The following is a 12,554-nucleotide window of genomic DNA, read 5'->3' as shown; positions in this document are numbered from 1 at the left end:
ACCCCCGACACGTGTTTTTCTCTCATTAGAGCTCTTCAGAGGGGTTTAGCTTTGTCCAGACACAAGGGAGCACCCAGTATATGTCAAAACAAGGGTTAGAGTTACGCATAAATTATGCAAAAAGCTTAATTTAAATGCTTTTATTCTATGCTTTGCTTCTGGTTTTAAAGGGTATTGAGTGTATGCTTGAGATTCAATATGTAAGGAAATAACATGGCAAATAATAAAGCTGGAACCTGGCTTGACAGCCTGTTCAATGGTGTAAATTTCCTGATGTCTTCATTTGCTATGGGAGAAAAAACTACCCTTATTACTTCCTCCCCCACTGCCCCTCCTCCCAGGGGCTTCCCTAATAAAGACTGGCGGTCAATCATCTTCAGCTAGTATGACATCATAATCCTCAGATAAATGCGGCAAGAAGGCTGTTTTAATAATGTGTGGTATATACCCCTTCATTCTGTACTTCTAAATTCAAAACTCTATCAGTAGAATTTAAATGCTTAACTGGATCCTAAAATCATATAAACGCATCAGTTTGCCTCGCCACCAGAACCCTCTGAAGCGTCTGATGCATTATCCTGACTTTTATTGCGCTTTCTAGAAGGGTTCTCGCAAAAGACTTGTTTTGCAGGAGAATCCATAGACTTATCAACTTGTTTCCTAAAAACCCCTGCTGCTTGATATTCTGATTTAATCCCTTTCTCTGCTCATTCACTGTCAGTCCCTCAAATGAACGTTTAAAGGGATATCAGAACATTGGTACTGTTCTGGGTTTTTGATTTTATTCCTGTCCCTTAAGTTATAAGTATCACATCCAGATTCCCGAGATGAGTCACTCTTTGTTCTCTCTTTCCTTCTGTTTCTTCCTACCTTTCATTCCAGAGTTATCTTTTTACATAACCTTCAATATCACTTTTAGGTTTTACATGTGACCTAATAGCTTGTGTACCTAGGGTATCACAACCCACAGAGGTATAAGCTTCTGCAATTATTTTTGGTAGTTCATGATCTGGAACTAGAACTACTTCCAGTCTCTAATGTATAGCCAGAACTGAAGCTTCTCCCTTAATGCTGCTTTGGAAGATTGAGAAGTTCCCCCATTAACTTCATTCCTAAGTCTGTAGCTGGTGCAGCCCCGTGCTCGATATGTACTTGTTTCAGTAACTCCTGGGGGGGAAACTGCCAATGACTGCATGCTTATGCGTGCTGGTGGGAATGCATGTAAATAAGCTTCCACAGTTGTTACATTCCTCATCTAATAAAGATTTCTAGCTGTAGATTTCTCCCCTTAGAATATTCCCCAGGCATCAGACTGTATCTGTATGTTTTCAAGCATTACCCCTGTGTGCCAGTCTGGGACGTAATTTGTCTCAGCCTTGTCCATGCTGGAAATGATGTGCATGGTGCCAATATAGGTGCCACTTCTGCACAATGTAATTTCCATCCTTTCTGCACCACATAGCACTGGTCCCCAAAGACCCACTCTGTCACTTTTTGACCGTATTTCTTTTCCTCAATGTTTTTCCCAACTTTTTTCGAGGGATCTCTCTGGGTGTGTCCCCAAATAAACCTACTGGTTACAGACCATGTGGTGACTGTCTCAAGCAGATGTCTTTTATAGACCCACACTTGGTTTGTCTGTGGTGCTTAGAGATGGACCACAACCCCTAGACCTGCGAGTACTGCTGCATCATGCACCCCAAAGGGCTGAGGGAACATTCCCCCAGGCTCATTGCCGCCCGGTAACCCAGTAACACTGAAGATGCTGGGTCACGCAGAAGGTCCTGATACTGTTTACAGAGCTGCACCTGGTGGTGGTTGTCTCATTCAAAGTCGTCTAATAAGTCACACTGAGAAGAAATCCAAGAAGTTGAAGATCTTTGACTTTGCTACACATGTCTGTTTTCGGATGAGGCATGTGAATGTCAGCACTCCAGGCCATACGGTTCGGCTGAGCCTTAGTCAGGACTGCTGTATGCTTTGCTGACTTTCAGGGAGCCGGAGTGACCCCAGCCCAACTGACAGAATTTTATGAGACCATACACTTTGCATTTGGGCAGCCCTGCTCCTCTGGAGCGTCTTCAGGCCCCACCGGCTTGGGAGTAGCCCCCATTGGACCCTCGCCAGCGGGTTTGCCTTTGGGACCAATCTGGCATGTTGGATCCAGTGGGTAGCGCCTGCAAGACCAAAACCTTCCTCTGTTCCCACTCCATCGCCATCGCCCCCGGTACTGCTCACACCTGATGGCGGTGCCAACCCCATAGTCATTCCAGACGACTTCATGTTGCTGATTGGGACATATCTTATGTATCGGAGCCAGTGCGTTTTTCATTCAACAGTCTGGAGAGGGAGATGGGAATGGTCTGATGACCCTTATGGATTCCAGCATCTCATAGTGATACTGAGGGCAACTGGTATGTGGAACTAGTGGATGCCAGTGGATTTGACACTTTGCTGGGCACTGGTTGGATCTCTCCTATGGCTGTGGATGAGGGTGCCTCAATCCTTGTGGTGATGCGTATGGCGGCTGTGGTCTTGGACCATCAGATACGTAGGGTGGCTGTGGCCTTGGACCATCAGTTGCCCTCAGTGCAGGCACGTGTCTTAACAGAACTGCTTCAGCTGGAAGTTTCCCCATCTGAACCCTTACTCCCCTTTATTGAAGCCCTTACCAATGTCCTACTCAGGGCCTGGTCAAAGCCCTGCACAGCAACTCCAGTGCATAGAACACTTGCCTTCCGCCATCGCCCTGTTTCTGGAGACCCCAGTTTTTCCTTGCCCAGCAGCCCACCTAGGAAAGCTTGGTGGTCCTAGCCTCCACCTCTAGGGTCAACCCTGGTGTACTCACTACTACTCCACTAAATGAGGAATCCAAGAGGCTGCATACTTTTATGAAGAGCGTGTTCTCTTCTGCTGGCCTTGCACTGTGTCCGGTGAACACAGTGTACCTCTTAGGTTGATGCTTCCATACGATCTTGGGTTCAGTTGCTAAAGTGCTGGCTATGGTCTCTGAGGAGGCGCAGGACATACTTTCCTAAGCTATTGCAGATGGGAGAGACACATCAAAGTTCACAATACGAAGTGCACTGGATATGACAGACTTGATGGGTAGATCAATTTTCAGCACCAGTGGCCATTCAGCACCACACCTATCTGAGAACCACTGGCTTTTTAGGGGCTTTTCTGTCCTTGCTTATGGACATGCTCTTTGATGGCTTTTGTCATTTTGGAGCGCTTTAAGGATAGCGGAGCTATGGTCAGATCATTGAGCTCCATGGCCACCACCCGCCAACCCTCGTATGCCTTTGTCCCCTTTTTGTGGTCACACAAGGGGTTTCCAACCACATCCATACCCTCCCAGCCTGTAAGCTTCCCAGCCTGTGGATGTAGGTCCTGTAGACCACGAGGGACATATAGCCAGAGATTGGGCCACAGGCATCCTTCTCCCACCTCCAGGCTACAGTGAACTTCCTACACTCACTGAGGGTCACTATGAACTTCCAGAAGTCACACTTGACTCCCTGTTACATGCTCCCTTTCAGTGGAGCTGTTCAGTACACAGTGCAGCTTTGGGCCTATACTCCTGAGCGGTGAGTCCAGGATATTCAGACTATTTATACAGATGTTTCAACCTCTATCCTGGATTTTGCTGAGAATGACCCCGAGCCTTTTGGGTCTCATGGTCTCTTGCATCCTGCTGGCATCACATGCCTGTTGGCATGTGCAAGCTCCCCAATGGGATCTGAAGTTCCAATGGGCACAGCATCAAGGGATTGTCTCAGACAATGTCCAGCTCTCGGAAGGAAATGCGAAAGATCTGCAGTGGTGGCTGACGAACCATGATCAAGTCAGTGAGACACCTCTCCCTTCCCCAACCAGAGCGGACTGTAGTGACAAATGCGTCACTCCTGGGATGGAGTGGCCAGCTGGGAAAGGTGGAGAATAGACTCTGGTCTCCAGCGGAGTGCAGGCTTCACATCAGCCTGTTGGAGCTTTGGGTGATCCGCTTGGCTTTAAAAGCCTTTCTCCCTTTCATCAAGGACAGGCTGGTGCAGGTGTTAATGTACAATATTGCTGCCATGTGGTACTGCAACAAACATGGCAGGGGTAGGTCCTGGACACTTTGTCAAAAGGCTTTGCGTCTCTAGACATGACTGGAATCCCTGTTGGTTCAGCTCTTGATGGGTGGTCTGAATTCCAAAGCAGACAATCTCAGCCGACAATGCCTAGTGGTTCTTGAATGACCTCTCCGTCTGGAGGTGGTGTAAGGTCTTTTCTGAGAGTGGGGAGATCTCTTTGCCACGGCCAAAACCTTGCAATGTCAGCAATTTTTCTTGCTGGAGTTTCCAAGGCAGCTATCACTCTGCAACGCTTTTAGTCTTGAGTGCAGCTAGAGTCCCCTGTATTCATTTTCGCCAATTCCACTCCTGCCCAGAGTCCTCAAGAATATCGAGAAGGCCCGGGCCCAAGTAATTCGTGTGCCTCCGGACTGGACAGCGAGAGTCTGGTATCCCGAGCTGTTGAAAATGAGAATCTGTCCACCGCTCAGGCTGCTCCTTCGAGAGGATCTTCAGGCACAGCAACAGGGGAGCGTCCTGCACCCAATGTTGCGCACCCTTCACCTTCATGCATGGAAATTGAGCAATGACAGCTTTCAACCTTTCTCCTGAAGTCTGTGAAGTTATTCTGGCAGCCAGGCGACCCTGCACTAAGTCGGAATACGCCTGCCCTTGAGCTACATTTGTGGCATGGTGTGAATCTTTCTGCAGCCCTTTCTCAGGTTTCCTCCATCCCGGTCTTGCAGGGCTCTAATCTGGGCACAATTTAAAACTGCATATCCGCTAATTCAGCATTTTTATGGTTGCCAGACCAACCTTCTTTGTTAAAGTTGTTTTGGCTAGATTCCTCAAAGGTTTGCAATATGTTTCCTCCCAGGCCATTCATTATGCCGCATTGGGTCTTAAACCGTGCCCTGTCCTTTTTAATGTACGTGCCCTTTGAGCCACTGCACAACTGCCATCTCAGATTATTAACCATCAAGACTGCTTTTCTAGTGGCATTTAGAACATTAGAAATGTCATCTAACTGCAGGCACTCTCTGTAAACGCTCCCTACACCACCTTCTATCCGGACAAGCTGGTACAACTAACACCTCTCCTTCCTCCCCAAAGTTTGCATGCTCATTCCACCAAAACCAAGGCTGCGATTACTAAGTTAGCCTGCAAAGTCCCTGTCCTGGACATCTGTCAGGCAGGAACATGGGCATCTCTGCACACGTTTCCCAAGTGCTACAGCCTGGACAGTCAAGTCCATCACGACGGGCACTTCACCCATTCAGTCCAGCAGGATGTACTGGTTTAAATCTGCTTTGCAGACCCACCTCTGGGGAGGCATTGATTGGGTATCTATTCTAGGGTAAGTAATCTGTGGCTAGAAGTCTCTGTCAGATGAACAAGTTACTTAAGTTCTGTAATACTTTGTCTGGTAGAGACTATCTAGCCACAGATTGCTTTCCACCCCCACTCCCCTCCCCCAGTCCTCAACTCCTCCCTGCTCTCCGAACCAATTACTGTGTGAGGGCTACCCTTTTAAGGGCCTTTGATTTCCAACCAGTTGTCATTCTTCATCATGGCTCCGTACTCCTGTTGTGAAAAGTCATAAAAGAAAGTGACGTCAGCGTGCCAGGCTGGTGCCAACATAGGCACTTCACATGTCACTTCCGGTGCGAACGATGCAGAGCTTAACAGCACCACCTGACAGTGCACAAGGGTACTACTTAAACTTCCGGATGCATCCTGGGGAATATATTAAGATAAGGAACCTACTGCTAGACACTCTGTACCAGATACAGTGTTACCGAAGGTAAGTAGCTTGTTCCTAAGGCAGCACCATACCAAGAGGCAGACAGTCAGTATTTTGTTTGTCTTGGGGTGTTGTGTGCAAATGAACTGCTTCCAACTGGGTGGTCTTGTTAGCAATTAGGAAGACACTTTTGTCACGATTTTATGGGCATCTTCTGCTTCAATACGTTTATGATCTGCAGACTAATTGATTGTACCTGTCCCTGAACTGCTGGTCCAGTTGCGAGAGCTAGTCTAGAGTTAATAGTATGCAGTACAAACTGTACAAACCTGGTATAAGGAGACTGTGTAATTCAAGATCCCAGTAACCTCAGTGAGTGCTAATGTCAGGACGTGGAACAGGTGTATAGCCAGCTAGTCCTGGCCATGTAGCCTGTTCATTGCTCAGGGGTCCTAAGTGGACAGGCCTGTGCGCAAGTGGTAACTAACCAGCAAACCAGCTCTGGTGTTCCTGGTAAGGCAAAGCGATTTTTCAGATCTTGGTAAGCCCTATAGTGTGCAGGCGGTGGTACAGCTTTATAAGCCTAAAAACTGCCTGGAGGCAGCGTCTCTAGCCTCATCCTCCACCCATGAGTAAGATGTCTCAGAGGCATATGGTGCGTGAGTAGCTATTACAAAAGTAACTGGCCCCCTCCTGCCAACACTCGGAATACCTCAAAGCTTGATCTGCTGATTAACTGCTTCCTGATATTTGGCTCCTATCACAATAGGGACCACCATATAAATGATTGGATTCAAAGAATTAGAAATGGACAGAATGGGAAATAACCTTTTGAAAGTCAGGCTTGACAAACCTACAGCAATAGGTGCTGTCTTACTCCCAGTAATATCCACGGCCAGCCTTGGGCGTCACTGTTGTGTAAACTAAGACTGTGGCTTAGCTCTACAAGGTTTGTTTTCACACCCACGGTTGACACGAGTCAATTTTGTTCAATGCAATAACGCTTGATGGTGAAAGAGAGGTTACAGTAGCCCACAGAGCTACACAATACATAGTTAAAGTGGATTTGATGCTTTTGGGTTACTAACAGTCTCTACAACCGGGATCCAGGGACACTATGGTGATTGGAAACAAACCTATTTCGTTCTCCTTAATACCATATACGCAAACTGCGCTAAGGAAAGGACACTTTAACTAAAAAGCATTTTATTCCCACAGTCTTATTCTGTTGCTTAGCACATCTAAAATAACCACACAAAATATCATTAAAAGAGCTCAAATTAATGTTGCGAACATGAAGAGCAAAATGAACATTTACACTATAGCTAAAACATAATCTAAAAACAATAACACCTTAGAGCCTACTTATATATGCTCAGCTAGGAGTGCATGAAGTGGTATAACTTGCATCTAGAGTTTTAGGGAAATGCATTGCACTGCATACCTGTTTACAGCAGAGCGGTGTAATTATCAGTATTTGAGGAGGGTGTGTTCCTTGCAAAAGACAAATGTGTTGCATCAGCTTCTCTCCTCCTGGATGTGGCTCAATGTCAGCTTTCATTAGAAAGTGCGATGCTGCTACATCCCTTGCAGTCACGATCCTCTTTCGGTATCTTGCGCAATAATCTAGGGTGAAAGACCTCTCCTGAAAAATAGTCAAGTGGAAGCCCTTTTATAGTATATCTTATCCAAGATTGGAATTCCCTACAAGGAATGTCAGACATAACCTGTGTGCATCAAGATGTTCTTAGATTCATTCTGTTAAATAAGTTAGAAACGCGTCAATTCAGACTGCACTGTTTTGGCTATTGTTCTTGTGTGACCTTCAAATAGAGATAACAAGGCACTTGTCCCAGTCAGATGTCATATCATGTGTCTTATTGATGTTGTTGTCGGAGTGACTTGATACTTTTAACAGGTTCTTGAAAAGATAGGCACAGACATATGCGTCAAAGACAGACATGTTGAGGATGGATGCGGGAGAACCATCTATCTGCCTTATTCCAGGAAGTGCGAGCCCTTTTAATGAAAGGGGTTGTTTGATGGGTGCCTGTGACAGAAACGTAAATTGTGTTTGTTAATCCCTCTATTTTCTGTAGTCAAAGAATGGAGGCCCTACTCCTTTTTTTATATTTGCGACCTCTGAACCCCTTTCTCTGGAAGGACAGATTCAGCAAATCGCATTATGGCCTAGGTCTGGTGTGCATTCTACCCTGGAGACTGGAGGGTGATGTTGGCTATGTAGAACATCTATTTCCATATCGCCGTCCTGCAGGCTCCTCAGCGATATCTTCGATTCATGGGGGGGGGGGGGGGGAAACGGACAAGCATTTCCAGTTCAGTGCTCCCATCTGAAACCCCTCCCCCCCCCCCCAATCGGGAAGTCCGCCTTGACTGTTCACGAAAGTGATGGTGGAGGGTAGGAGTACATCTTTGGAGGTTGTGATTTCCAGTCTTACTCTACCTCAACTGGTTTTTGAAGGCAAGCTTGCTCCAGCAGGGGTCAGCCACTGCCACACATCTTAAGGGGTTAATTTCAATGTGCCAAAGTTACATCTGATCTTTTTCAGATGCTCTCCTTCATTGTATCCATTCTAGACACAGTTCAGTTTAATGCCTGTAGCCCAGAAAGGAGAGTCTAGAACAATCAGGCTATGACCCCTGATCTTTCAGCTTTGTTTCTTGATTACAGCGAGGTAGACTGTGAGGCTTCTGGGATTAATGGTCTCCAGCATCCCGCTGGTCAAGCAAACCAGGCTCTGCAGTGGGATCGGAAGTCTCAGTGGGCCCAGCATCAGGGGGATCTCTCTGACCACGTCCAGATTTTGAAGGAGACTGCAGAATACCCCCTCTCACTGATCGACCCAGAGCTGACAGTGGTGACCCATGCATCACTTCTGGTTTGGGGCAGCCATCTGAGTGGTGGGGGATCCAGATGCCTCTGTTTTCCAGCAGAGTCCCAGTTCCACATGAACCCGCTGGAGCACAGGGTGATCTGCTTGGTGTTGAAAGCCTTCCTGCCGTCCATCAAGGGGAGCTTGATACAGATGCTTATGGACACCACCACCATCTCTATGTGATATTGCAACAAACAGGACAGAGTGGGGGTCATGGTCCCTGTGCCAGGAGGCATTGCGCCTCTTAAAATGACTGGACCATCAAAACATTTTCCTGGTGGCTAACCTCTTGGCAAGATCCATGTCTGCCAAAGCAGACTGTTAGCATTTGACACCAAGCGAATCACAAATGGCAGTTGCACCCAGAGGTGGCTCAAAGTTTCGTCTTCGAATGAGGAGCACCTTAATTCGATCTATTTGCCAACGCTGAGAATGCGCACTGTCAGCAGTCCTGTGTATTGGGGTTTCTAAGGTTTCTTTCATTTGGAGACAGTTCTGCCTACGGTGGAACTTGGGATTCCAGTATGCCTTCCAGCTGATACCTCTTTTGCCCAGAGTTCTAAATATATCAACACTGACCTGGCCCAAGCCATCACAGTGACCCCAGATCGGACACGGAGAGCATGGCATCCAGAGCTCCTGAGCATGACCTTCTGTCTTCCGATCTGGTTGCCCCTCTGGGAGGATCTGCTGTAGTAACAGCAAGGCAGTGTTCTGCAACTGGGCCTTTGTAATTGCCACCTTCAAACGTGGAGATTTGCGGTGTCAGCTAAGGCGTCTCTTGACAGACTGTATACTCTTTTCGTTGGGACAGATTTGTGGCTTGGTTTGCCGTGCGGACGATAGACCCACTGAAGGCACAGTTATCTAATATTATTTGGGGGTGGAGGGGGGTTGTCCCTTCCCTTCCCTGGCAAGGCTTTGCTCTTGGCACAGGTAATAGATATATTTTGGCTCTTTCAGCTTCTTGTGGTTGCCGGATCAGCCCTCAATATTTAAATAACTGGTTGTGGTGTTGTGTTTTTAAAAAAAAATTTTTTTTTAAATGCCTACATCTGTTTCCTCCTTCTCCTCCCTTTGTCATGCTATGCTGGGACCATAACTTCGTCGTCATATATTTGATATGTATTACTTTTCAGCCTCTTCACAGCTGTACCTTACAGCTTCTCACGGTCAAGACTGTTCCCTGTCGCCATAGCATTTGCCTGCTATGCAAGTGAGCTTCACGCTCGCTGTGTCAGCCTGCTGTACGTCACCACTTTCGCTGCGAAACTGGTTCTGAGGACTTGAGTGTCCTTCTTGCTGAAAGCTGTGATGCCTCTTACTATGTCATGCAAACATCACCTTGCTAGAGTTCCTTGCTCCACCTCACCCGTCAAAGAATAAGTACATCCTCCATTGCGTGGACCCCAAAAGAGCACTGAGCTTTTACATTGATCATACCTGAGAACACAGGGTGGACAATCAGCTATTTGTCAGACTCACTGGAGAGAGAAAAGTTAAGGCTGTGCATTAGTAGATCATCTCCTGATGGATTGTGCTCTGCATTAAAAACTGCTACACGCTGAACAAGAAGCAGCCTCTGTGCTTGACTGACGTGGCATGTGGAGCTGCTGCCTGGGACATCTGCTAGGCAGCTACTTGAGCGTCACTCCATATGTTGATGAAGTTCTGCTGCCTGGACAGCTTGGTTCGCCAAGTGGGACATTTAGCCCATAATCGTCCGTACAGGACTTTATGGTTTGAGTCCATTCACAGACACCTCTAAATATGTATGTATTGGCATGTAGTCAAAAGGTGTGGAATCTGTGGTTAGAAGTCTCTATCGGAATAATAATTTATTACCTTTGGTAACACTCTTCCTGGTAGACCCTGTGTAACTGCAGATTCCTCACTGACCTGTGTGACCGCAGATTCCTCCCCTGCCCACCAATCCTCCCCATACTTTGAATTGGACTCTAAACATTTACAAGATCCAAAGTCTAGGCATCTGCACATTCGTCACAACCAATGTGCTTTGGAGGCTCTGAGTCTGTTACATCCCCCTAGCATTTACCTAAGGTTTTGTCTGTGCTGTTCTGTCTAGATACGTTATATCTGCAATGTGGATCCATGACACACATCCTGGAATATGTCTGCTGTCTTATTGTGTCTAGGCATCTGACCTAACAACTGTAAAAAAGCATTGTAAAACAGGTAAAGTGACCTTCGTGGTGGATTGGCATGACCTCGTTTTTGTTTTTGTTTTTTTCCGGTTTGTCTTTTTAATTGAGGGAAATGCCTGTTTTTTTCACACCTGAAATTAAATCGCATTCTGCTGACGTGTCTTGGCTTTTTTCCATCTTTTTTTGGCCTGGTTTTCAAAAGAGAAACTTCAGTGTTCCCAAGAGGGTACTTAACTATGTGGCCGACACTGTAATTGATGATATTTTCACTTTGTATTTTTATCTCTTGTACAATTTGTTGCCACGAAATAGTGATTACCTCCAGTTTGTCAAAGAAATGGTTACAAATCAGTATTTCATCTCGGTGGTAAAAGCTACTTTTTCATGTTTGGCATAGTGTGATCTGAGTGGCCTCTCAGCAGGCGAAGCCACAGGCCTGTTGCGCTTATTATGCGCTTACCCTATCTCTAGATGAGAAGATGCAACCTTAAGTAGATAAGGAGGGATTTGTAGTTGCACTTGTCTAATCTACTTTTCCTTTTCTCTACCTTAAGATATCCGCATGAAGAGTTTATTTACTTTACAAAAGCCATAATAACCTAGTTGATGCTTACCTCTTATATTTACTGGATCCTGTGATTGGAAATAGTTGTTTAACACATCATTTTGTTTAAGGAATGCTAAGCCTTTATTTGTCAAACATGGCTTATTGTCTGCTTTAGCTTCACATCTAATCCTTTCCCAGAGTACATCAAACCTAGGTTGTCCATGTAACATGACCTATAATGGGGAAAAAAGTCTTGAGACAAAAACTACAGAAGCATAGGTCTTAGCTGTAAAGCCACTACAATTACTGTCAAAGGTTTTCTTATTTTAATTGTTGTTTTATTGTTCAAACGTTGGATGAAACGGACTAATGTGATTGTTGCAACCTTCTGTTTTTTTATTTATTTATTTGCAGACTGCGCTAGATGTATTTTCCTTGGACCCCTCACAAGTGACCCACACAGGGAAGTGTACACCTTCACCAGCCATTACCCTTATTATGAAGCAAACTGTTCTATCTTTGACATTTGTTAAGGTAGGTTTCGTAATTTAATGCCTAATGTTGCAAACCCATGTTTCATATTAAAGTACTTAAGAACATATGTTTGTTCCCATTTTACATAAGTAATTTTCTGGTCGTTTGAAGTGTATTTATAGTCAGTGTGAAGGCATTTTAAGACAGTTGGTTGAGGGAGATTAGAATAAAAAGTGGTTATTGCGCAGTTGGAGAGGGCGAACTGCAAAACTACTAGTTTGGACGAATGCAGAACTTTATTGCAGTATTTCATTGATCAACAGACTACCAAACCTTATAATTTTCAGGTTCTAACAGACAGACCCCAGCTTTATAGTTGTTGGCATGTAACCTCTCAGGTGTGGTCTTTTGGTAGATATCCCTACCCTTGTCCCTTCCTCTTCAGAGAGATCAGTGCCTATAATAATGGATTCATTTGTTTTTGAGTTTGCACAAGTATGTTCACTGTAGAAACTTGTTGGAAATGATATAAACCAAAAGTACATACAGAAATATGCATGTATATGGTATTTCTATGGCACAAATGTAGCCAAACCACAGCAAAGAGCTGTGGGGTTAAAGACAAGCATTCAGTGAACGAATGTTGGGAAAGGTAGCTTGGCTAAGGAC

General features: G+C 45.6%; 1 protein-coding gene across 1 annotated transcript in view; it reads left to right on the top strand.

Moving 5' to 3' along the window:
• The window catches only part of LAMP1 (lysosomal associated membrane protein 1), a 234,159-nt gene that overhangs the window by 150,524 nt on the left and 71,081 nt on the right, over nt 1-12,554 (top strand). Inside the window, exon 6 of the mRNA XM_069204673.1 lies at nt 11,826-11,945. Coding sequence (XP_069060774.1) covers nt 11,826-11,945 — 120 coding nt within the window. The remainder of the gene's footprint in view (nt 1-11,825; nt 11,946-12,554) is intronic.

Source organism: Pleurodeles waltl, chromosome 8, assembly GCF_031143425.1.
Source record: "Pleurodeles waltl isolate 20211129_DDA chromosome 8, aPleWal1.hap1.20221129, whole genome shotgun sequence".
NCBI lineage: Eukaryota > Metazoa > Chordata > Amphibia > Caudata > Salamandridae > Pleurodeles > Pleurodeles waltl.
This window is presented reverse-complemented; position numbering and strand designations above follow the sequence as displayed.